This window comes from Ascaphus truei, chromosome 7, assembly GCF_040206685.1.
Source record: "Ascaphus truei isolate aAscTru1 chromosome 7, aAscTru1.hap1, whole genome shotgun sequence".
Lineage (NCBI taxonomy): Eukaryota > Metazoa > Chordata > Amphibia > Anura > Ascaphidae > Ascaphus > Ascaphus truei.
The window spans coordinates 17,113,368-17,140,120 of record NC_134489.1 but is presented as its reverse complement, the minus strand read 5'-3'; the positions used below and the strand labels follow the sequence as shown (position 1 = coordinate 17,140,120).

General features: G+C 49.4%; 1 protein-coding gene across 7 annotated transcripts in view; it reads left to right on the top strand.

The window, feature by feature from the left end:
- The window catches only part of VPS8 (VPS8 subunit of CORVET complex), a 128,508-nt gene that overhangs the window by 45,687 nt on the left and 56,068 nt on the right, over positions 1-26,753 (top strand). For 5 of the 7 annotated variants that reach the window (XM_075607105.1, XM_075607106.1, XM_075607104.1 and 2 more), the window contains 17 exons: positions 3,119-3,154; positions 4,038-4,128; positions 4,499-4,545; positions 5,421-5,510; positions 6,498-6,551; positions 9,768-9,814; positions 12,279-12,501; positions 12,772-12,861; positions 13,783-13,834; positions 14,724-14,766; positions 17,356-17,428; positions 17,932-18,051; positions 18,234-18,305; positions 20,938-21,057; positions 22,257-22,313; positions 24,325-24,407; positions 26,530-26,614. In XM_075607105.1, coding sequence (XP_075463220.1) covers positions 3,119-3,154; positions 4,038-4,128; positions 4,499-4,545; positions 5,421-5,510; positions 6,498-6,551; positions 9,768-9,814; positions 12,279-12,501; positions 12,772-12,861; positions 13,783-13,834; positions 14,724-14,766; positions 17,356-17,428; positions 17,932-18,051; positions 18,234-18,305; positions 20,938-21,057; positions 22,257-22,313; positions 24,325-24,407; positions 26,530-26,614 — 1,383 coding nt within the window. Of the gene's footprint in view, positions 1-3,118; positions 3,155-4,037; positions 4,129-4,498; positions 4,546-5,420; positions 5,511-6,497; positions 6,552-8,977; positions 9,242-9,767; positions 9,815-12,278; positions 12,502-12,771; positions 12,862-13,782; positions 13,835-14,723; positions 14,767-17,355; positions 17,429-17,931; positions 18,052-18,233; positions 18,306-20,937; positions 21,058-22,256; positions 22,314-24,324; positions 24,408-26,529; positions 26,615-26,753 lie in introns of those variants that run through there. The other 2 variants (XM_075607107.1, XM_075607110.1) reach the window with 2 other exon arrangements.

Here is a 26,753-nt window from a genome sequence, read left to right as displayed (position 1 = left end):
CGTCCTGAACAGCAATACCGGCTCCCTACCTGCACCGAAGCTGTGCGCAAGCGGGAGACTACAGTTCTGCACGCATATGACGATTGCAGTACAGTACATTGCATCAATACGTGGAAAAAAGGGAGTGCTTCACTTTAAGTACATTTTCGCTTTACATACATGCTCCGGTCCCATTGTGTACGTTAATGCGGGGTATGCCTGTGTTACATACATGCTCCGGTCCCATTGCGTATGTTAATGCGGGGTATGCCTGTAGTTACATACATGCTCCGGTCCCATTGTGTACGTTAATGCGGGGTATGCCTGTAGTTACATACATGCTCCGGTCCCATTGTGTACGTTAATGCGGGGTATGCCTGTAGTTACATACATGCTCCGGTCCCATTGTGTACGTTAATGCGGGGTATGCCTGTAGTTACATACATGCTCCGGTCCCATTGCGTATGTTAATGCGGGGTATGCCTGTAGTTACATACATACTCCGGTCCCATTGCGTACGTTAATGCAGGGTATGCCTGTAGTTACATACATGCTCCGGTCCCATTGCGTATGTTAATTAAGGGTATGCCTGTGTTACATAGTTACATACATGCTCCGGTCCCATTGCGTATGTTAATGCGGGGTATGCCTGTGTTACATAGTTACATACATGCTCCGGTCCCATTGCGTACGTTAATGCAGGGTATGCCTGTAGTTACATACATACTCCGGTCCCATTGCGTACGTTAATGCAGGGTATGCCTGTAGTTACATACATGCTCCGGTCCCATTGCGTATGTTAATGCGGGGTATGCCTGTAGTTACATACATACTCCGGTCCCATTGCGTACGTTAATGCGGGGTATGCCTGTATAGTCTAACTACATATTCACTTAAAGATTCTCACTTTAAGATGCACATAATTAAGATGATAAACCCTGGAGAACCAGGATGTGTTGCATCCACAGAATACTTACGCCTCTTTCTCGAGTACCCATAGCTAACCCACAATTTCTCCCCCAGGAAAGTAATGCGCAAGGAGTTCCCTTGATTTAACAAAAAATAATCAATGATCTTTGATTATACTGGATCAAAATGTTTCAATACGATAGGCCTACGCGTTTCAAGCTAATAGTAGCTCTTCCTCGGGGCGTGTATGTATTGTTACTACTACAACTGACTTCTATTGTACGAGGAAACAGTAGCACTCCAGGAGCAGCAGCTATAAGATCATTAACAAGGACAAGGGCACCAGGACTGTAAATCACAACATCCCAACCCGGATCCAGAAAGGAGCATTACAGACACTTACACACACACTTACATACACTTGCCACACTGGGGACCTGGGGGGGGAAGTCTCTAGTCGCACTAGGTGCAGGGACCCGCTTCAAATGGGTTTACCCTGTCAGCTTCTCTGCTTCTGGATGTCAGGAGTGCTGAACACACAGCAGCCACCCTGACATGTATCTCCAGCTGGTCACAGTCGAGATCCACACTCCTTCCCAGAGTGTCTCTCAGATGGACTAGTGCTCTGATCGTTCTGTTCTGACTGACAGATTAAATCTGTCAGTGGTTATATTGGATACCGAGGCTTGAGCCTCATTACTCCAAGTTCTCTTGTTGAGTGTATTGTCGCACTCTTTAGGAAGCTTCTTGATCTGTGTTACTTGCCACAGTTGAGTTGGACTAGTGCTCTGATCAGCAGCGCCCCTTATATATCCCTTGGTGGCTATCCTTTAACATTGAGCAATGGCAGCCAGCCAAGAGAAACAGACCTGGTAACCGATTCTATCAATTAGTCCCCAACCTTTGTCCTGATCATATCCTTTCTATGGCTCAGCTCAGCTAAATGGATTACAGAAACTCCCTCCATAGAAATCATAGGGACAGGCACATAACATCATTTGGATTTGCAGGGCTGACATGTTCATTTCATCACCTCACAATACCATGTATCTACGCTGGGGGGAATTGCTAACACAGGAATAAATACAGACATATGGTATCTGTGTAAAAGACAGGACTTAGAATGACACACAGCTAGCCCACATTCCCTGTACTTCCCCAGACCTTACATACATTGGGCTGAAATATACATTACTTAGCCAGCCAAGTTATATGTTTTTTTTTTAGGGGTAACTAGCTGGGATTTCTCTTTAATAGGTTAGCCAGCTACCCCTACCGTCACACCAATCGGGGATTTATTTCCCTTTTCTTTTTTAAATATACACACGTGCTGAAGCAGGGACTGGTTGAGCCACCTGTGCTGAAGCAGGGATATCCTGTAAACCTGGCCTGTTGGTGGCCCTTGAAGACTGGCGTTGGCCGCCCCTGTTCTAAATGTCTCCAACCCTGTAACCCAATACGTTTCTCTTGTAATGAGTTATTCCTAATAATGACCGCCTCTCTCAGACCCCAATACTCTCTGCAATGCATAATGTGTCCTTGAAAAATGCATTCATCATATTTATTACATATAGAAGCAAATATTGTGAATGGAAATGAATGTTTTAGGGCTTAAAGCACTAATTCCCCCTAACCTGTCCCCCTTTTTTTGTTACAGAATGGAAATCGGGGCTCACCTGCAGCTGAACCATTTTCAGCTCTGGGGACTCGCTGGTTCCCGAGATAATTACCGGGTGTAACTTGCTGGGATTTAAATGGCCATCATAGCCACAACCGATGATGATGTGGCTTCCTGTTGTTCTGAGATTTTTGGCAGCCATTTTGTTTCCCCAGGAGGGAGCTTTAAACCTGGTAATTTCACCGAGAAGTATCTCGGCAACCGGGTGGTGCCCGGAGCTGAAAATAGCAGCCTGGACCCCAAAGGACCCCCATATTCCCATCCAGTATGGAAAAGGGGGGGAGGAATTGCTGCTTTTGAGTGTTTTAATTTTTACTGGGGGGGCTACACCCCAACACATACTGCCTTCTGTTTTAAATGTGAAAAGCATCCTGCGTGCACATACTGAAGTGGTTTAAGTGCTGGGTTTCTCCTTTCCTGTACGTGCTGCGGGGTCTGCGTGTTTAAAGCGGTGTTTCCTTTTTCATGCTCTCCTGGCTGTGAGTAAACGCGCAGTCACTGTGAGACGCGGCACTTCCTCCCCTTCACACTCTCCCTCTTCCTCTCTCGCAGTCGGTCCATGCCATGATGCTGAGGAACTGGCGAGAGGTAAGAGCTGCAGCGGAGCACAGGCAGGACGGGGACGCTGCAGAGGGAGCCGATCCCAATGTTATCTAGTCCTGTGCCATCGTGAAAGCAGGCGTACTGCATGTTCTGTGGGTGTGTTCAGAAGTGTGTGTGTGTATGATATGCACATGTGTATTTATGTATCTGTGTGCATATAGATCAGTCTGTATGTACCCAAGTGATTGTGTGCATGCATATATAGTGTGTGTGTGTGTGTGTGTGTGTGTGTGTGTGTATACATACATACACGGCACTCCAATAGTATGGGCAAGTGCACGCTTCATAGAAACAATATGCAGCAATACATTACCCAAAACCCAATACCTTACCCAAAACCCAATACATTACCCAAAACCGAAGTCCAGTGTAAATAAGGAAACCGCACATTGCAGGGAATAAATGCTAAATACTGTATTGAGCAAAAAAAGACACGATAGAAAGACTGATGTTTCGGTCCCCTAAAAGGAGACCTTCTTCAAGGCGGTCTTCACTTGACTTCGGTTTTGGGTAATGTATTGTGATATATATTACAATATATATTTGGGGGTGGTGACAAGGAAAGGTATTGGGGGGGGGGGGAGAAAGTGTGGATAAGAATAGAGGCAGGCAGGATAATTACAAACAATTTTGATAGGGTGTGAGAAACCCCATATCCGCATTAAGTCCTTTGGTTTTGGTGTCAAAGAGTCTTATCATTCTGAGTTCAAATGTTTTCCGTTCTCGGGTGCGTTTACACATCCCATTGAGGATTGGAATGAGGATGAGGATCCTCAGTGGAATGTTTAAACGCACGCAGAGCGGAAAACCTTTTCTCACACCCCAGATGCACCCTGTGCATGTTGGTAACTGTTTTTTTCCCCCCCAGAGAGTTGATCACCTACTGAAACAAGACAGTTATAACGAAGCTCTGGCATTAGCTTGGTCTTTCCACGAGGGCAAAGCCAAGGCTGTTGTGGGTAAGGAAGAAGACAGAAACGACCATCGAATCCTAATGTCTTGGTGGGGTGAGATGGGGAGGGGGGGGGGGTGTAATATGAAAAGATGCTCTTATACACACCCGCGTTAAAAACAAACAACAGAGGTTATTCATGTGCTGTTGGTCACAGTAAAAATGGACCCAAACTACTCTAATGAAAGCAGAATGTGTTCTATCCTTTGGGGTTTATTTTAATTTGTTGGAGTGGGTCAGGCACCCGGGCTGGGATTTTGGCATGAATCTTATGCTGGGGTTAGGTGTTGCATGTGCAAGTGCTTGCGCTGTATTGCTGTGTGCAGTGAATGAAGCAGAGGAAGGAGATGATGTTTTGCCTCTGACTTCCTCCGTAGCTCTGTCTGGGGACCCGAAGAAAAGGAAAAGTGTCGTTGCTGATAAGGTAAGATGTAGTCCTCTGATAGCGAGGCAGAACAAAGGTTCTGCGCAGGAAGCAGCTGAGATCCTCCCAAGTGACATCTCACAGTTGTACCCAGGGCTGCAATCTCTGTGGGCGGAAGCGCCTTTTACTCACAGTTACACTCCCTCCCAGTGGTGTTTTTTTGTAGGGGAAATTGTGCAAGAAGGATGAGCAGAGAAAATCAACCCTTCAGAAGTCTCCGCTCGCCGTCTGTACTAACTGACTTCCACAAAGGGTTTCAAATCACGAGTTTGATCACAAAGGCATAAGTCACCTGGAAGTCAGCACATCACTGCCATTAGCACACTTTGGTCCCAGAAGGGATTCCCCCTGTAACCCTTTGAGTGCATGAGGGAACACGGCACCTCATGATCACTCTTTGTGATGTCACTGTTGACGCAAAGGGAGGAGTCTCTGTTTTAGATTGGGTTTAGCACTCCACAGGAGCAAAACGCGATCTCCACTAGCCCACGACGTGGCTACTACCTTATGGGACCCACCGGAGGGCTAGACCTCAGTGATGTTGTAGTAGTAGTATGTCTTTATTTATATAGCGCCATAAATGTACATAGCGCTTCACAGTAGTAATACATGTTGTAATCATATAAATAACAAGTAATATAAATAACAGGTCACGGGAATAAGTGCTTCAGACATAAGAGTAACATTAAGGAAGAGGAGTCCCTGCTCCGAGGAGCTTACAATCTAATTGATGTGGTAGCTACGTCATTGGGGTGCCCAAAGGGTTACTTTTGCCGCCTGTGAAGCTGCGTCAGTGGAGTGGGATTTCTTGCGGCGTGATAACGCGTCCCAGCGGGGTCTCCAACGTCACAATTTCGTTTCCTTTCCAATCGTAGATGGTTGAAATCTTGCTGCAGTACACAGACAAAGCTCTGAGAAAATGCCCAGAGCAGGGAAAGATCCAGGTGATGGAGCAGCACTTCCAGGTAAGGACACCGCAAACGCACCCGGATAATGAAGACAAAATAGAAGTTAAATGTTTGCTGTAAAACAGGTGTTGGAAAAGGCGTATAAATCAGGAGTCTATCAATCAACCCAGAGAAAGGTGTGTTGTGACGCACGGTTCTTTCTTACATATGATGCTGTATGTTGTACTTGCGCCATTCCAAATATGGAGAATTTTGGGGGAAATAAAGGGAGAAAAGGATGGGGCCGAGAGACGCAGAATGTGATGCATCTCATTATAATCTGTGCACTATGTAACTCCTCCCCACCTCCTCCTACTGACTCTCCCCAAGGTGCAAGCTGGGGCAGAGACGCAGAATGTGATGCATCTCATTATAATCTGTGCACCATGTAACTCCCCCCCAACTCCTCCTACTGACTCTCCCCAAGGTGCAAGCTGGGGCAGAGACGCAGAATGTGATACATCTCATTATAATCTGTGCACCATGTAACTCCTCTCCACCTCCTCCTACTGACTCTCCCCAAGGTGCAAGCTGGGGCAGAGACGCAGAATGTGATACATCTCATTATAATCTGTGCACCATGTAACTCCTCCCAACTCCTCCTACTGACTCTCCCCAAGGTGCAAGCTGGGGCAGAGATGCAGAATGTGATACATCTCATTATAATCTGTGCACCATGTAACTCCCCCCCAACTCCTCCTACTGACTCTCCCCAAGGTGCAAGCTGGGGCAGAGACGCAGAATGTGATACATCTCATTATAATCTGTGCACCATGTAACTCCTCCCAACTCTTCCTACTGACCCTCCCCAAGGTGCAAGCTGGGGCAGAGACGCAGAATGTGATACATCTCATTATAATCTGTGCACCATGTAACTCCTCCCAACTCCTCCTACTGACTCTCCCCAAGGTGCAAACTGGGGCAGAGACGCAGAATGTGATACATCTCATTATAATCTGTGCACCATGTAACTCCCCCCAACTCCTCCTACTGACTCTCCCCAAGGTGCAGAATGGGGCAGATGGGGGAAAATTGGAGCAAAATGCTTTCATCCATTCGGTAGGTGCACGGTAAAAATTTGCCCCAAAATTGCCTTCAATGCATGCATGACCCTCAATGTAGTGGATGCTCCTGACAATCAGAGTACGATTGTCATTTTATAACAAAAAGCTGTTTATTCAGCTGCAGTTCTGCGTAATATCTGTGCTCGCTTTTACAGCCAGAGGGGCGTGCAACGCGTTGGAAAGCAAAGTGTTACTGGCCATACAGTGGCCATCTAATGAAGCAAATCTTCCACAAAGTTTCTGACCTTTATATAGGGTGGGGGCTCCCAAACTCTCACCTGAAGATCTACCTAATTATTTAAACACCTGATTCTAATTATCCCCATTAATTTAGCTGATAAAACCAGGGTTTTACTTACTTTTGCACACACCCAGACTCTTAATTACTAGTTTGTCTAATTCATACATCGTTCTGCTTCAAAAGACATGGAATTGGATAATATAAACCCTATTGGACATTTAATAAGAGAACTGGTTTTGATTCAAGACGGTTATCATGGAAAACCGGTGGAATTTTCATAATTATCGTGTGTGTGCGCCTGTGTGTGTGTGCGCCTGTGTGTGTGTGCGCCTGTGTGTGTGTCCGTGTGTGTGTATGTGTGTGCGTTACAGCTTGATCGAGATTTCCATTATAACCCCTTTTTCAGTCCCTCCTGACTCTCACAATGCAGCAGTCCGGTGGGACGGGGAAGGGGAGCGCGGGTGGGACGGGGAAGGGGAGCGCGGGTGGGACGGGGAAGGGGAGCGCGGGTGGGACGGGGAAGGGGAGCGCGGGTGGGACGGGGAAGGGGAGCGCGGGTGGGACGGGGAAGGGGAGCGCGGGGCAGGGGAGCGCGGGTGGGACGGGGAAGGGGAGCGCGGGGCAGGGGAGCGCGGGTGGGACGGGGAAGGGGAGCGCGGGTGGGACGGGGAGGGGGAGCGCGGGTGGGACGGGGAAGGGGAGCGCGGGTGGGACGGGGAAGGGGAGCGCGGGTGGGACGGGGACGGGGAGCGCGGGTGGGACGGGGCAGGGGAGCGCGGGTGGGACGGGGCAGGGGAGCGCGGGTGGGACGGGGAAGGGGAGCGCGGGTGGGACGGGGAAGGGGAGCGCGGGTGGGACGGGGAAGGGGAGCGTGGGTGGGACGGGGAAGGGGAGCGCGGGTGGGACGGGGAAGGGGAGCGCGGGGCAGGGGAGCGCGGGTGGGACGGGGAAGGGGAGCGCGGGGCAGGGGAGCGCGGGTGGGACGGGGAAGGGGAGCGCGGGTGGGACGGGGAGGGGGAGCGCGGGTGGGACGGGGAAGGGGAGCGCGGGTGGGACGGGGAAGGGGAGCGCGGGTGGGACGGGGAAGGGGAGCGCGGGTGGGACGGGGAAGGGGAGCGCGGGTGGGACTGGGAAGGGGAGCGCGGGTGGGACTGGGAAGGGGAGCGCGGGTGGGACGGGGCAGGGGATCGCGGGAGGGACGGGGCAGGGGAGCGCGGGTGGGACGGGGAAGGGGTGCGCGGGTGGGACGGGGAAGGGGAGCGCGGGTGGGACTGGGAAGGGGAGAGCGGGTGGGACGGGGAAGGGGAGCGCGGGTGGGACGGGGAAGGGGAGCGCGGGGCAGGGGAGCGCGGGTGGGACGGGGAAGGGGAGCGCGGGTGGGACGGGGAAGAGGAGCGCGGGTGGGACGGGGAAGGGGAGCGCGGGTGGAAGGTTTGAGCACAATCCGTCCCGCAGTGTTTCAGTTACGGGGGAGACTATAGGCAGCGTGTGACATGTTTGTAGCCATTAAGTTAACATGGGAAGTTTGGGTCCCTGTAACTGAAAAACAAGTGAGCGGCTTTGCGTGGATTTAGGGGCTTAGGGGTAGCAGTGCCTGTGAATGGCGGGGTTTTGAAAGGATAAAGTGCTTTAGAGTTATTATCGTTACAAAGACAACACACAGGCCGGCTTATACCTCTCCTGTAGTCATGGCAACGGAATGTACCATCCAGGTTTTCTCCCAGTAGGCAACAGGGGGGTGTAAAAACAACCTTATATTCTTCTGTTGCTGTTACGAGTCACACAGGGTCCCCAATGCTGTCAGGAGCCAATTGAGATATATATATCTATATATCTATAGCCACGGCGACTGCATTGTGGGCGCTGTTGACTGCTTACCTGCGGCGGTGTCTCCCGGTCTTCTCCGTCTTGATCTTTAAAATCATATTTTTTTTTTCATGCGGCACTATTCAAAATGGCCGCACGGCGCTGCGTTGCCATGGTAATGGGACGCTGCGTGACACCACGTTAAGCGGCGTTAGCGCAGCCATTTTGAATAGTGCTGCAGGAGGAAAACATGATTTTAAAGGCGACAAGACAGCAGAAGGCCGGGAGACGCCGCCAGGACCCTGCAACCGGACCCCGCCGCGGATAAGTGTCGTGGGGGGGGGGGGGGGGGAGGGGGCGAGTATTGGCCCAGTTTGACGGGCCCTGTATATAGATATAGATATCTTCTAGATGCTTCTTCACACACCCCAGAATATAAAGACCAGGCCGTTTATGGCTGAACCACTGATTGAGCCACCTGTGCTGAAGCAGGGATATCATGAAAACCTGACCTGTGAGGACTGGATTTGGCTACGCCACACCATGCAGCATAATATACGTATGCCGGGATTTGCCGAGCGTCGGCGGGAGGCGCCGCACCCTGATCCGGCATTAACGGCTATTAACATGGATCCCTGGTAACGCGGGATCGGGGGCGACACCCTGAATCTCTCCCATTTGCTCATACGGCAAGTGATTCAAGACATACAATGTGCTATAGCAGGGGGGCACGAGGTTGTCTGCGGGGGGCACGAGGTTGTCTGTGGGGGGCGCGGGGGTTACAGAGGCCCCGCACACTTCCCGAAGGCTCTTAAATTAAATACCGGGGAAGCGGCGAAGGCCTCTGTAACCTAAACTGCACTTACCTTGCTCAGACGGCTCCTGGAGATGCGTTGCCATGGCAACGCTGCGGGGTCATGTGATGTCACATTACCATGGCAACCCATGGCGCCCAGAACGCTGGAGCCGAGGTAAGGGGGGGGGGGCGCATGGAGAGGGGGACAGCCGGCAGGGGGGCGCAGGGAAAAAAAGATTGCGCTCCCCTGTGCTATAGTATTGCCAGCCCTGCAAAATCTGTTGCGAGCACTGAAAGGGTTAAACCATGCTAGGAGGGCGACATGGGTGCCTCTGTTCCTAACAAGCTGCCATCTTTGTTTCTCCCAGGACACAGTCCCCGTCATGGTCGACTATTGCCTCCTACTGCAACGAACGTAAGTCCCTATAACAGCACCTTCTCCCCGCCCCGGCAGCCCACACATTATCTATACATATTCAGCACATACACAATTAACCTCTTCAGCGCTGGAGGAGCCAGTAACATACTGAGAGTCCATTTGATTTATTTTTTTTCCCCTCTTTAAACTTTTCCCCTGGGATTTCTCATTTTTTGTTATCCTTTTACCGTTTTTTCTGTTTATTTTCTACTTATTTAACTTTTTCGCGCTTCTGGTTTTACCAAAAAAGAAACAGAACTGCTATTTCTTCCAAGGTGTTGTTTCCAGTGTGAATAAACGTGCGACTATTGTTTCTAAGAAGAATTGTAAAAAAAAAAAAAAAAAGAAGCAATGTGCTAAATATCTAGCACGGGGGTGTGCAAGCTGGGGGTGGGGGAGAGGGAAGGGGGGCCGCGGTGGTTACAGAGGCCCCACACTTCCCAAAAGCATTTAAAATAATACCGTAACGTACTTTAACGTACCTTAGCGCAAGTCTGCACAAACTTTTCCCCATGCGCACCCCGGCCTGCTCCCCTCTGGGAGCCTCGTGCCCTCCCCCTGCCCGACCCCGGCGTCATGTGACGTCACATCGCCATGGTAATGTGACGTCACATGACCCCGCGGCGTCATGTGACGCCAGCTTACCAGGACGACGCGTCGCTGGAAGGTAAGTGTGTTATAGAGGCCTCGCGCGGTCCCCCGGCATTTAATTTAAATGCCTGGGGGGAGAGCGCGGGACCTCTATAACTGCCATCCCCCCCTGAAAATCTAGCACCCCCCAGTTTGCGCACCGCTGCCTTAACGTACCATACCATAACTTAACTTGCCATTTGACGCCGGGGTGGGGGGGGAGCAGGCAGGGGGGAGCAGTGAGAAAAGTTTGCTCTCCCCTGATCTAGAAGATGCTTCTTTTCCAAAATCTGTGGTTTTAACACCTTCACTGCCAGAGAGGCCTGCAACATTTTGGCCTCACAGCGCATTACTGTCAGCTGTAATATGGATGCAGAGAAGACTCGCATTAGCAGAAATATCGGCCTCCAAGGGCCTAAGTGAGCAAGATGTGGGGATTTTGGACAACAGAATGGCATTTTCATTGATAATCATCACTGAAGTGTACGAGAAGCAGATACAAAAAATCAATAGTCAGACTGACTCCAAATTTGGTGCGAGTCACCAGAATATCCGTGAGGGGTGACCGATCGGGGGCCGGCCCTGCAAGGCTTCCAGCACCTACGGGGTTAATTGTGTCCATGAAAAAGCAGGCGGTCCCGTGTCCTTCATGTGAACTCGCCGCTTCGACACCCAGATCGAAAAGGTCCGGGCCAATCGACATCCCGGCATCACGTGGAGGGTAATGTCGCCATTGCCCGTCTGCTTTACCATTCGCCGCAGTTTTATTTATACACGTGGGAAAGGCCATCGCTGGCGCAGTGGGAAGGAATGGAAGGTTTGTATAGGAAACACTTAAGATAACCAACGAGACGCAGAGTTGGCCGGAAATGGCGGCAGCGGTGTTGAGTTAATTGCAGATCGTACGTGTCCCGCAGCGTCCGCGAAGTTGGGAGGGTCACTTTGTACAGGCTTTTCTTTTGGAAGGTTCTTTTTGGGGGGGTGTAGGGGGGAGGGGTCTCTAAATGTGGGAGTCTTTGTGTTTTCTTTACTTTTGGTTGACCCTGTCCTTATCAAAGAGCCAATAACGAGAATGGGTGAGGGACAGAGGGGGGCGGTCTGGTTGGGCAAACTCTTATTGACCAGAGCGATATCAGACAAAAAGGAGCAGCCAGAGGAAATCAAACCCCTCCCAAGGCTCGGCTCCCCATGTTTACAAATGCTTAAAATGATAACAAAATACATATTGGCGTCAGATTTGAGGTAAAAAGGGGTATTGGTCACCCAGATGCGACCCCCTAAATGTGTCGCTGCTACTAGTTAGACTTCGGCCCTAATAGGGACTAACCTTTAAAGCAGCAATCCAAGCTGATTTTTATTATTTTGTATTTTTTCCCCTTTAATATGTGCATCAATACAATCCACACAATGATGAGTAATTAGATAAATTGCCAATTGACCCGTTCTCCTGTGATTGATCGGTGAAGATTCGACCCAGGGGTTCACTAAATGGCTGTCAGTGCAGCAGGAGAGGACCAAAGATGCAAAGTTCTGTGGGGAAATCATGTGACCAGGCAGTCACTAGATACAATTGGTGCACTGATAGAGAGAGGGCAGGGCTCAAAAAGAGGTGTGCCAGAGCCTGTTTCAGAAGCGGAAGGAGATGTGACTTTGTAAATGGTTGCTATAGAAACAAAAAATGCCTGTTACAGTATAATACATTGAACATTTCACTGAGAGTTGTTTAAGGAAAAAAAATGAAATGCTACATAGTACAGAACTGATTTATTTAAATAAACCACATGTAGCATATTGCTTGGTCTGCAGCTTTCAGTTGGCGGTTTTTTTTCAGGGACATCTTGTTCAGCCAGGTGTACGACAAGTTAAGCGAGAACTGCGTGGCCAAGGGTGTTTTCTTGGAGTGCTTAGAGCCCTACCTGCTGCGGGACAAGCTGCCGGGGCTCACCTCGCACGTGATGAAGGAGCTGCTGCTCCACTTCCAGGACCGAGGTCAAATGGAGAGCGTGGAGGCCTGTATAGTGCACATGGACATCACCAGCCTGGACATACAGCAGGTGAGATCGGCCTCCGCTACGGTGTGTGATTGAGAGCTCGAGTAGCTCCCTTTATCTCCTCGGTAATGTAATGCTCCAATAGTTACAATGTGACCCTTGTTATTGACGTGACCTGAACGGTCAAGTGGGCCGTAGACCTGGCCACATCGGGGTCCATCTGGGCCACTGTTTGTATCACCCCTCTACAACTTGATACGTGCCCCCATTGGCTTATCTGCTGCTGAGTCTTGGTTGCAAGTAGGTCTGGAACGTCTGCTTTTGCCTTTACAGATCGTCCACATGTGTTGGGAGAACAGACTTTATGATGCAATGATTTACGTCTACAACAGCGGGATGAATGATTTTATAAGCCCTATGGAGGTAGGGACGTCACCATGATGTGCAGAGGTATATGATCAGGCAAATAGGTTCTGGAGGGGTGTGATACCCCAAGTCTCCTCTTCAGTGCAGCTCAGATATTGCTGTCAAATATTGCCTCCGAGTATGACCACTACTGTGCGTTTCCTAAGAAAGTCCTTCTTGCTCCGATCAAATCACTACATATTATTTTCCAGTTTTCTGTTCTGCCACAAAGTAATAGAAAGTTCTGGTTTCCAGTCCTCAAGAAACTCAACAGGTCTGGTTTTACAGAAATCACTGCTTGAGCAGAGGTGACTCAATCGTTTTGATTGAACCACTTGTGCTGAAGCAGGGCTAGCCTTAAAACATGGCCTGTTGGTGGCCCTTGATGAGTGGCGTTGGGAACCACTGTTCTAATATGTCATGTGTTCCAACAAGGTACAGGAGGGAAGCATGTCTCAGAAAAGTGCTACAACAAGAGGTTACCTCTGAAGCGGGAGGGCGGGAGGCTTATGGGAGACGTGACTAAGTAATCATTCATTGAAGGGTGGTGGATTCCTAGGATAGCCCCCAACAGAGGTGGTAGAGGCTAATCCAGTAAGTGAGTTCAAAACTGCTTTAGGATACTCCTTATAGAGCACGAGTGGCCAACTCCAGTACTCAAGGGCCACCAACAGGTCGGGTTTTAAGGATATTGCTGCTTCAGTACAGGTGGTTGACTGGAGTTGGCCACCCCTGTTACAGACATAACGGTATCCTAAATATGAAAAGAAACCTAAGGATCTAATAGGATCCGAGGTCTCACATCGGGTAGAAGAATGGTGAGACACGGTGGTGATTCCAATCTATCGTCAACGTCTATGTTTTTATGTGGAATATTTGTCTGTGTTTTTCCAGTATTTATTGTTTCACATCATTAAAAATGTTTGTTTGTTTATGCAGAAACTTTTCAAAGTTATCTCTGCTCCCATCAGTTCCGGGAAACCTCTGACAGGTACGGACACGACCATGACCCGCAGACATCACGGTGTATGGGTGTAATGTGAGACACAAAAGCTCATCTATTGGGGTCAGACACGAGGCAAGGTGGGAGTAGGACCATTGAACCCCTTTGATGTCAGAGTGGCCTAGACGGCATGGCAGGTCTCTCTGGCAGATAAGGGGTTAAAGCATCTTCTCTGCAGAGCAGGAGTGGCCAAGTCCAGTCCTCGAGCCACCAAGAAGCCAGGTAATGGGGATAGACCTGCTTCAGCACATGTCGCTCAATCACTGAGCCACCTGTTCTGAAGCAGAGATATGTTTAAAACCTGACCTGTTGGTGGCCCTTGAGGACTGGAGTTGACCAGTCCTGCTGTAGAGCGTGCAAGAATATTGGCTCGCCGCCAGTAATGACACCAGATGATTCTACTTACTTGTTACTAATGTCCTTCAGAGTGGGAAGGAGGCTCTTGCTCGTTGTGGCTGAGGGCTGCAGGATGCCTGGAGAACAGAGCACACAGGCCCATATTTGATAAGTGGTGCTATTCCATAAAACCCCATTTGGCGCTGGAACGTGTTTCTTGGAATAGCACTGCTTAGTTAATATGGCTTAAATGCTTTTGGGGTTAAGGATTCCCCCCCACGCCCCGTGTAAGTCCAGCAGTGAATAGAAAGTGCATCATTATAAAATGCCGCGTGTGATGTGTTGTGAGCTGTCACCCTATGTCGCCCAATCAGTAACGGAGCTGTTAAGTCTGCACGAGGGAAAACATTGCGCATAACTTAGTCCCCGCAAAAAAATAATGACATTGAAATGGAAATGAGACCTTTTCGCTGGCAGCGATCTCCCTCCCTCCCGCCTGCGCTTAGATCTCTTCCTACAAAGCGTGTTCTTTCTCTCCTAGATGAGCAGGTCGTGATGGGAAATAAAGTGCTGGTTTATATCAGGTGAGGCTTCTCTCGCTGCGCCACATGGTCAGACTTTCAGCGCTGGATCTGTGTGCGTCCTTTCACAGAGCAATGCATTGCTGATAGCTCTGGCTGGGAAGAGGTTAATCTGGGCATTTATTATTTCCCTGTTTCCATTCATTGACCAGATTTCCCATGATCCATTTCAGATGATCTCCGTTTAAACTGTCGCAAACTACAGGCCAATCTCACTTCTCCCAATTCTATCCAAAGTCATGGAAAAATGTGTCCACTCCCAATTAAGCGATTACTATACCAAGACAAATTTCCCTAGCCAATTCCAATCTGGGTTTCGTCCCAAACACTCCACCGTAACTACCCTGCTAAAAGTTTGCAATGAAATCCAGTGTGGAATGGAATGGGGACAACTCACTGGTGCAGTATTCCTAGATTTTGCAAAGGCTTTTGATACTGTTGATCATGCTATCCTGCTTAACAAACTCCAGAGCTCTGGAATAGGGAAGCATGCTTTAAACTGGTTCATTCCTGCCTATCAGGTAGATCCCAACATGTGTCCATCTCAGGCTCTAACTCCAACCCCCTGAATATCACCTGTGGTGTCCCGCAAGGCTTTGTTATGCAGCCCCAACTCTTCTCAGTGTTCATCAATGATCTTCCCACAGCTTGTAAGGAAGCCTCAATACACATGTATGCAGATGACACAATCCCATATGCACACAGCCATAGCCTCTCTGACCTTCAACACATACTTCAGTCTGACTTTTTGAGACTCGAAAACTGGATTTCCCAAAACAAACTGATTTAAACACTGACAAGACTGTAACAATGGTATTTGGGACCAAGACTAAATTTGTAAAGCTTCCAGTGACTGAGCTCCTGATTAGAACCAACGCTAACACCACCCTAACCCTGTCACTAGTTTTAAATATCTGGGTGTATGGTTTGACTCCCACTTAACATTCGGGATTCACATCGATACCCTGACAACCAAGACCTACGCCAAACTAGGGGTACTTTACAGGAACAAATCCTCCCCAAGCCTGCTGGTCAGAAAGCGTATCGCACAGCAGATGCTAATGCCAATTATTGACTATGGAGACATAGTATATGGCTCGGCACCTCAAACCCACCTTGGCAAACTTGACACCCTCTACAATTCAATTTGTCGTTTTGTTCTCCAATGCAACTACAACAAACATCACTGCGAAATGCTCAAAGAACTAGATTGGTCATCACTCGAGTCTAGGCGCAAAGTTCACCTTTCCTGTCTTGCCTTTAAATTCTTTATGGGCAAGCTACCCAGCTACCTGAACAAGCTCCTCACCCCTACCACATGCAGCACCTATCATCTGAGATCAGACTCCAAAAGACTGTTCATGGTCCCAAGGCTCAACAAAGTATCCGGACGTTCCTCCTTCTCTTACCGTGCACCCCAAAACTGGAACAACCTACCAGAGACTCTCACATCCACCACCAGTTTAAGTTCTTTCAAATCTAAGGCTGTCTCACATTTTAATCTGGTCTCTAACTGTTACATACGCCTATAATATACATCTTCTCTAACTGTGCATGCAATGTCTTGTATATAATGTGTATCATGTTCATTTATGTAACTGTATTTGTAACCATGTATTATTTGTCTTAACTCTGTGCCCAGGACATACTTGAAAACGAGAGGTAACTCTCAATGTATTACTTCCTGGTAAAACATTTTATAAATAAATAAATAAAAATGAACATCTACAGTTTCCTATGAAGCCAGAAATGTAATATTTGGGGTGGCAGGGTCTCGCACTCTGGAGATTTGGTGCTGTTTTAAATCCTCTTGTGATTCAGGAGAAGGAACTGTGTGTGACTAGATGTGCATGGAGCAGTACTATTATACAGTAGGACAGGGGTGGCCAACTCCAGTCCTCAAGGGCTACCAACAGGTCAGGTTTTCATGATATCCCTGCTTCAGAACAGGTGGCTCAATCTATGACACAATCATAATGTCTAAGCCACCTGTGCGGAAGCCTGGCCTGGAGTTGCCCACCACTGCAGTCCGGCATGTTCACGGGTAAAACCCTTTCCACTTCTGCTACCTGTCCAGTTGCAATACTATCTTTCTTCAGCACCACCTGTCGATATTGATACTATGGTGACTTCCAGACGGTCTTTCTTTAATACACTTGTTGTCAAGTGTGTCCTGGGCACAAGATAAAGTTGACAACGTTACAAGTTACAGTTACAAACATGTTTGAAGTACAAAGCAGCCAAAGTGTTGACGGAACTTAGACAATAAGTGGATTTGAGAGACTCCAGTAAATTTTTCCAGAAATGGGGGGTGTTTGGGACTAGAAGGAAGAGCGACCGGATTCTTTATTGAACCTAGGAACCATAATAAGGTTGCTGAAGGCGGATCTAAGGAGATAATTGCTGGGTACAGTCGTGGTGAGAAGATTATTGGGTAACTTCTCCAGAAAGTATTTGAAGATCATTTTTTGGTACCCAGTCTAACTTACTACTGTCTGTCCTACACCAAGTCTAAGCTTCCAGAGGACATCCTGCAGCCGGAGAAGTCTCATCCTATAACCTTGTCTCTCCCCCACTCCCATCTCTCTGCAGCTGCAGCTTGGCTGGGAGAGCGTATCCATTAGGAGACATCCCTGAAGACTTGGTGCCTCTAGTGAAAAACCAGGTTAGTGGCCAATATTTGCCCAAGGGAGACCAACGGCAGTGCAAGGTGGGGTTGGGGCGGCTACTAAACATGTCAACAGTGAAACCGCATCCTGCGTAACCCTTTGAGTGCCACGACCGCTTCTCCGTCACCGTTCCTCTCCCTGATCGATCTCCCCAACAGCCACGAGCAATTAGATCAGGAATTGGCTGCTACGTGGGGGGGTTTGGAAAATGGAGCACCAGACCCCATGTGGTTGCTCGGTATAACGGCACCCGAAGGGTTATGCCTCCAGCACCAAAGGGCTTAGATTTACATTTCTGTGAAGTTTCCCCCCCCTCCTCCCCCTTCCCGCACCCAGGTTCGCTCCCGGAGACCTAGACAGTTTCTTAGTCAGATTTTAGAAATGTGGGTTTATCAGCATTAGAAAAAAAATGTTGTTTTTGATTTTGAGCTTGGTTGGGTTGATAACTGGTGTATAATGTGATGCGTGTGTGTTCATCCCTGGTTCTTTTTTTCTCCAGGTCTTTGAGTTTCTGATCCGCCTACACTCCCCGGAGGCGCCCCCGGACGAGGCGGTGTACCCCTGCATCCGCACCCTGCTGCTCTTCGACACGCGGGAATTCCTCAACGTTCTGGCCCTGGTAAGAGGTGGGGCTCGGCATCCAAGCCTTGTGTTGGGGGAACCTAAGCTGCAATCTCCCCCCCACCCCCCCTCCAGCCCCCCAGATGTCTACTTCTTAACTATTAATAAAAAATAAATAACATGTAAAATCCAGGCTGTTAATGTGAGGGGGGGGGTCTTCCCTTTTCTCTGCCTTCTCAGACATTCGAAGACTTCAAGAATGATAAGCAAGCGGTGGAATATCAGCAACGTATCGTAGATATCTTACTGAAGGTGAGGGCGGAGGGCGGCTCTCCAGGGACTTTCTCTGGAGTCATTCTAATCAAATCATTATTTTTATAGTATAGCAGCAAAAAAGCACACAGCGCTCACCTAATTGATGACTAGAACTAGTCATTACCTAGTATCATCCACAATCCCTGCAAGCTCTAACCCCACCACACCCTGTATATTTGTGTCACAGGGAATGCTGTTGGGTGACCAAACGTATATAAAGATTCCCAAAGCTCCATCCAATCTGACACCAAATATTTACTGTAGATAAATACGTAACTGTTTTGTCTTCTCCTAAGTTATCTAGTTATAAGCCTGGCATGGCCCCTGCAGATCGTGTTAGGACCTGCATACTGGTCGTGCCGTGGCGTGGCTGCAGGCTTAGGCCGCGTCCATACTTAGCGCGACCGGCGAGCAGACAAAATAATTTGATTTTGTCGGGCGACGACCGGGTCACGTGTGCGGTTCAGCCAATGAGGGCGAACCAGCTCTGTGACGTCATGGTCGCGTCTGCCCCTAGGCCACAAATGGCCTCTGCGGCCGGCGCGCGCGCGCCTAGTATAGCCTCGGCCTTAGAATGCTTTGGCCAAAGAGGTTAACTAAATGACCCTTACTTATGAGAAGACGGACAGATAAGTATTTAACGACATATATTTTTTATCATATTGGATGTAGCATTGGGTATTGTGATAATGTAATTCTCTAGTGTCACCCTGTGATATGAAATAATGAAGGGAATGCAAATTCAATCAAACATATAGAGCAATGACGCTAAAATACACAGCAAAACGGCTCTTAATAAAGTCTCTCCAATGGGACTCATCGTATAAAAGGATGATTGGTTCCTGCTGCCTAGAAAACTCACAGATTTTTCCAAAATCCACAAAGGAAGATGTTGGTGAAATAGTTCTCTGTGGCGTAGTTCCTCAGATCACCGTGACCGTAGTGTATAAAAAAAATAATAGGTGTAAGGTATATTAATGCAAATGCTATTGCTACTGGAGTGGTCACCTCCTGCTCCCTGATACATTCCCTTATCTATATATAGCTGCACAAGATACTCTGTCCTTACCCGACACTTGCCCTGTTTGTACACCGCTTATTGCCACTGCTGGAATACAGCCTGGAGCTCATACACGGTTCTCTCTCTCCGCTCCTGGAATGGACTCTGATAGTTGAAAAGACACCCGCACTGTGGTGTGCAGTCTGGGGCTTGAGAGGTTAATCAAAAGGGCTCTCATAGGCAGTGAGGGGTCAGATATACGTCAATCCCACTGACATAGGGGGAAAGTGAATATACATAGCATGGCTCCGATAAAACTATTTAATAACATTAAAAAAACGAAATCATTTTTATAGTATAGCAATTTAGGGCCATATTTACCAAGTGGTGCTATTCTAGGAGACACATCCTGGTGGCAGAAGGTACACGAGGTATCTTTTGGTCTCAGAAAGTGCTTTATGGACTAGTTAATATGACCCTAAATGGCTGAATTGATTGAAATGTATATGTGTGCACAAACACATGCATTATAATAATAATAACTTTATTTCATATAGCGCTCATCTCCCATCGCAACTCAAAGCGCTTCGCAATTACAGTATAGCGCAGGGTACGCAGCGCTGTACTTATCACGGTCCCTGGCCCAATGAGCTTACAATCTATGTTTAGTGCCCGAGGCACAGGGAGATAAAGTGTCTTGCCCAAGGTCACAAGGAGCCGACACCGGGATTCTGACCAGGGTCCGTGTCATTGTTTATAGTTATGGAAGTGTGCACCGATAAAGATGCATTACAGTGTTAATGCTTTGGGACATAAAACGGGATTTCTATTAGGAAGCGTTTTATTCTGGGCTCATCACGGGATCTGCGCTTTGAGCAATTTATTCATTGAGGTTATTCATTGAAGTGCAATAGTGCCGATCGTGCACCACCACACCAAAGATTCTCTGGACTTGAACGGGAACTTCCGTGCAGCGCTATCACTCATTAATGAATAACGAGCGCGTGGAAAGACTGCATCAATTTAAAAATACAAATAACTATCAGTTCAATAAACAAGTTAAAAAGTTACATTTATTTAAAAAAAAAAAAGATGATAGTCAATCATATTGAAGTAGTCTCCCCACACCGAGGGCCTGGTGGCAATAACTGTGATAACCGGGCAGTCGGATGTAATCACCGAGGCTTCACTAGTGCCCAGCACGGAGCAGGAATGGGCCGAGCTAGAACTGCCAGCTATTCGCAGCGTCCTCGTGGGAGCGTCGGGCGTCTGTCGTCGCAGAATAAGGGTGGCGCTGGGCGAGCGCGCTCACGGTCACCACAATGAGGCACATTGCGACAATGTGTGTGGCCAGCGTGAGCGGGCGCGCCTGCCCGGCGCTTAGCTGCTTGCCGAGCAAGCAAATTTGAATTTGCTGCTCGCATGTGCGTCACGTGAGCGGTTCGCCCAATGAGGGCGAACCAGCTCCGGGACGTTGTGGCCGCGCCCCCAGACGCGCGTGCACCTAGCCGGCCACGAAGCGCCCGGCCGAGCAGGGCGCAGCGCATGAGCACCAGCGCGCGCCCGTTCCCTACCTGGCCGAGGTCTTCACCTCCTCCTCGGCGTTCACGCTGTGTATCTTTCCCTCAGGTCATGGTGGAGAATTCCGACTTCACTCCTTCCCAGGTGGGCTGTCTCTTCACGTTCCTGGCGCGGCAGCTCGCCAAACCCGATAACACGCTCTTTGTGAACCGCGTGCTGTTCGACCAGGTGAGGTTCCATCCCCGCGGCCAGTCGGCCCTTTAGCGAGCGTGTGGTTCTTTCTCGCCACGGTGGGACACTCCCTTACCACCGTACAGTAACCACAGCACCACCCCGCCCCCGACATACTGTGTTATCTATGGGGGGAGTCCGGCTCATTTACTTCCTAACACTCCCCACTCGTACAACAGAATCCCAAAACAAATCCGGGCGTGCATACACCAGGAACCGCCAGGCTACGAGGTGGGGTATCGCAATACCGTGTTAACTGGGGTTGGCTTGAATGGTAGTTAACAGGGGAACCACGGGGCAATAGAGATTTGGGGGATATTTGGTAAAATCTGATGCAGGTTCCCAGGTGACACCAGCTGATATTTTAAAGAGGGGAACTTTTCAGTATTTCCGCTCAGGTGTGAAGCAGGGGGTCTCTGGAGCTGAACTGCATTCATTTCGGCTCCGGGGACCTCCTGCTTCCTGCGATACTTACATGTAGAGGTGCTGCCCGTATCGCTGTTAAGTTTAAAGCCCCCTCATCACGTGGACCAATAGGAAGCCGCAAGGGGTGACTTTGTGCCTGGCTAGTGGGACGCCGGAACGTTAAACTGCCATATTGGGGACCAGGCCGGAGCTGCTACCGGGCGGGGGGGGGGGAGGGGGGTGTACCTTCTCATATAAGTATCTCGGGAGGCAGGGGGTCCCCAGAGCTGAAATTAATGCAGTTTAGCTGCAGAGACCCCCTGCTTCCCACATGGTACAAACAACAAAAGGCACCTTTTAATGAATGAATCAGTTGTACTCTGCTAGTTAGATTGTAAGCTCTTCGGAGCAGGGACTCCTCTTCCTAAATGTTAATTTTTATGTCTGAAGCACTTCTTCCCATGATCTATTATTTGCTATTTATATGATTGTCACGTGTATTACTGCTGTGAAGCGCTATGTACATTAATGGCGCTATATAAATAAAGACATACACACATACACTCCCCTCTGCCGTACTCTGCAGAAGTGTGAAGGCTCTGGAGTTTTAGAATCCGTTAAGCAGCAAGAAATATTATTCAAATAGTTTGGAATAAACTCGTCCGTGATCTGTTGAAAGCTTATCTGGAATACCCATGTTTGATATCCAAGTCAAAAAGTCTCATGAATGTTCTTTCTTTATGACGCGGCTTTCCTGCACACATCCCCGTTTTGTCTCGTGCTGTTAACAGGTCCTGGAGTTCCTTTGTAGTCCAGACGATGATTCCCGCCATTCAGAGCGACAGCAGGTACTGATCCCAGCCAAGTGTTGTTATTCCATTCAGACATATCGACCATGTGCACTGGGCCGGTGTGTAACTATTCTACAGAGATCAAAGTACAAGGGACGAGGATACAATCTGAGCCATGAAAATGTCAATACGTACCGCAGATCAATTCAAACATTCAGAGGTCCCTACTTAATCATTATTTGCTTTTTTTGTGCGTTCAGTTATGTGTGTGTGTGTGTGTGTGTGTGTGTGTGTGTGTGTGTGTGTATATACTGTACACACAATGTAATAATGGAAAAAGCTGCACACCAGAGTAAATAGAATCAAAATACTTGCAATGACCGGTGCTCCTGGTTCAGGGTTATCTGCCTAAAAGAATCCAGTATATACAGTAAGAAAGATGATCCAGGGCAACCTCGGATTTTTCAAAGATTTAATCAGCACAAAAAACACAACGTTTCATCCTTCTGAGAGGGTAAAGTCCCGAGAGGGTAAAGTCCCGAGAGGGTAAAGTCCCGAGGGGGTAAAGTCCCGAGGGGGTAAAGTCCCGAGAGGGTAAAGTCCCGAGAGGGTAAAGTCCCGAGAGGGTAAAGTCCCGAGAGGGTAAAGTCCCGAGAGGGTAAAGTCCCGAGAGGATAAAGTCCCGAGAGGGTAAAGTCCCGCGAGGGTAAAGTCCCGAGGGGGTAAAGTCCCGAGAGGATAAAGTCCCAGGAGGGTAAAGTCCCGCGAGGGTAAAGTCCCGAGAGGGTAAAGTCCCGAGGGGGTAAAGTCCCGAGGGGGTAAAGTCCCGAGGGGGTAAAGTCCCGAGGGGGTAAAGTCCCGAGAGGGTAAAGTCCCGCGAGGGTAAAGTCCCGAGGGGGTAAAGTCCCGAGGGGGTAAAGTCCCGAGGGGGTAAAGTCCCGAGGGGGTAAAGTCCCGAGGGGGTAAAGTCCCGAGGGGGTAAAGTCCCGAGGGGGTAAAGTCCCGAGGGGGTAAAGTCCCGCGAGGGTAAAGTCCCGCGAGGGTAAAGTCCCGCGAGGGTAAAGTCCCGAGGGGGTAAAGTCCCGAGGGGGTAAAGTCCCGAGAGGGTAAAGTCCCGAGAGGGTAAAGTCCCGAGGGGGTAAAGTCCCGAGGGGGTAAAGTCCCGAGGGGGTAAAGTCCCGAGGGGGTAAAGTCCCGAGAGGATCAAGTCCCGAGAGGATCAAGTCCCGAGGGGGTAAAGTCCCGAGGGGGTAAAGTCCCGAGAGGGTAAAGTCCCGAGGGGGTAAAGTCCCGAGAGGATCAAGTCCCGAGGGGGTAAAGTCCCGAGAGGGTAAAGTCCCGAGGGGGTAAAGTCCCGAGGGGGTAAAGTCCCGAGAGGGTAAAGTCCCGAGAGGGTAAAGTCCCGAGAGGGTAAAGTCCCGAGGGGGTAAAGTCCCGAGGGGGTAAAGTCCCGAGGGGGTAAAGTCCTCTCAGAAGGATGAAACGTTGTGTTTTTTGTGCTGATTAAATCTTTGAAAAATCCCAGGTTGCCCTGGATCATCTTTCTTACTGTATATATATATATACACACACACACACACACCCTCACACCCTCCCTCCCTCCCTACCGCACAATAACAGCATCGTTCCCCTGTGTCATTTGTTGAAGGACAGCCTGGTTCACCCACTTTCCAACACAAATACACACGTACACCAGACACATGTACGTACACACATGTACGTACACTACACACATATATATTTGTGTGTGCATGTATAAATATACACACACGTACACCTATATGCGTGTATATAATCTGTCTGTGCCGGCCGCTGGGCTCTAAGCCTTTTGTGAAGCAATGCTTGCCAAATCCCTGCTCCGTAGACTATACAATGTAGTAATTTATTGCTTGTGGCGCAGGCAGAGTTTATTGTGATCATTAACAGCTGGCACTTAATTATGACCTGAGCTTTTTCATTTCAAACAAAGCAACACGACGCACACCCCTTCTGGCAACTGAAACGTTACGGGCGAGCCTACGTTAATGTCCCACAAACGTTCCTTCTGGTTCTTCTCTCCTCCTCCCAGGTGCTTCTGGAGCTGCTTCAGGCCGGTGGAATAGTTCAGTTTGAAGAGAACCGGCTGATCCAGTTGGCAGAGCGAGCTCACTTGTAAGAGCCTCTTTTAATATATCACTATACAGGGGGCTGGTCCATCTGAAGACGGTTTCATGTCGTACACACAAACCGCTCTCAATCTGATCTTCCATTTTTCTGTACCCCCATAATGACCGAACGCCCCGTACCATCTACTTCTCAGAGGAACCAAGCTATATACCGCGGGGTTTTCAATTTAGTTTTCGTTATACAATCGCAGAGGGTTTTTATTTCCGCCCCACTTCCTCGTGTCCTATTTCCCAACGGGAGACTTCAGGGTGTAATTCACCGCAGTGTGATAGCCATTATCGATTGTTAATGGCCATTCAAAGGATTAGCCGTTTAATAGTTGATTATGGCTATCGCACGTTTTAGTGAGGAGACCACAGGAGCATTTTATCTGGACTGTGCACCAGGGGTACTTGGACCATAACATGGGACCCCTGATATTATAGCCAAGGTGGCCAACTCTCCGTCCTCCAGGGTCACCAAGAGGTCAGGTCCTCAGGATATCCCTGCTTCAGCACAGATGGCTCAAAGAGTGGCCCAGTCTTCGACTTGAGATATCCCGAAGACCTGCTGGTGGACCTTGTGGACGGGAGTTGGCCACCCCTGCATTAGAGCATTTCGTAAAGCAAAGCGGAACTGGATGGCATAAGTGGCAGCTGAAACTGGCCAACTACCCCGGGGTTGGTCAAACCTGGTATATCCTGAGGCTGAATAGACACTCGCACATTTTTAACCCCGGCCATCCCAGAGGGAGCAGCAGCGCATTGTGTAAACCAATGCACTTCTGATTCCGAGGGGTTAACACGACGCCTATGGTATGTCGGTTTCATCCCCTTCAGTGCCAGGGGGTCCTGATATTTCCATGGACCCCACTTCCTGATCATGCGATCGGTCTGGCGTGATCACATGATCTCAGCGCCATTCCTATGACGTGCCCTGGCGCGCAGATCGGGGTCAGTTTGGAGCGCTGGTCGCGATCTACCCAATGAAAATGAGCATTGTGCCATGATGTACAGGGTACCTCATATGGGCCCCTGGCATGCCGACCCTCGTGACTCACTGTGTACGTCAATAGGGCACGAAAGAGGGGAAGAGAGCTCACTCACTGTATGCTGTGATTTAAAGCGGCCACTCAGGTTTCCCATATTGTGTTTTTTTGTATGGTTTTTTATTACAGGATAGAAGCAGGGGGTCTCCGGAGCTGGACAGTGTTAATTTCAGCACGGGGGACCCCCTGCTTCCCGAGATGCGTACCTCTGTAGGGGATCTCCGGAGCTGGACAGTGTTAATTTCAGCACGGGGGACCCCCTGCTTCCCGAGATGCGTACCTCTGTAGGGGTCTCCGGAGCTGGACAGGGTTAATTTCAGCACGGGGGACCCCCTGCTTCCCGAGATGCGTACCTCTGTAGGGGGTCTCCGGAGCTGGACAGTGTTAATTTCAGCACGGGGGACCCCCTGCTTCCCGAGATGCGTACCTCTGTAGGGGGTCTCCGGAGCTGGACAGGGTTAATTTCAGCACGGGGGACCCCCTGCTTCCCGAGATGCGTACCTCTGTAGGGGATCTCCGGAGCTGGACAGGGTTAATTTCAGCACAGGGGACCCCCTGCTTCCCGAGATGCGTACCTCTGTAGGGGGTCTCCGGAGCTGGACAGTGTTAATTTCAGCACGGGGGACCCCCTGCTTCCCGAGATGCGTACCTCTGTAGGGGTCTCCGGAGCTGGACAGGGTTAATTTCAGCACAGGGGACCCCCTGCTTCCCGAGATGCGTACCTCTGTAGGGGTCTCCGGAGCTGGACAGGGTTAATTTCAGCACAGGGGACCCCCTGCTTCCCGAGATGCGTACCTCTGTAGGGGGCGCCGTATCTATGAAGCTATGGAACGTCTGTGCCTAACATAACGGCGGCTTAAATGTCCCGCGTCACGGTGCGGCCTCCGATTGGCCCGCGTGACCTGGACCTTTAAACGCCACAGAGATACCGGCGCCCCCTACGGAGGTAAGGATCTCGGGGGGCCGGGGGGCCCGGAGCTGAAATTAATTTCGGGTTCCGCTCCAGAGACCCCCTACTTCCATCCTGTAATAAATAAATAAATGATAAATGACAAAAAATGTCTTGTTACCCCCCTCCAGCTACCAAATCTGTGAGTTTATGTACGAGCGGAGACACCACTACGACAGGATAATAGACTGCTACCTACACGATCCAGTGAGAAAGGTAAAGGGCCCAGAACACAGCGGGCAGCATCCATGTCATTCCAGCTGCCACCTTATCAACATCTGTAATACAGACACGTAGCAGTGATAGAGAAATGTCACTTACACTGCCACGTGTTCCACGGGGCAAATGAGGTGGC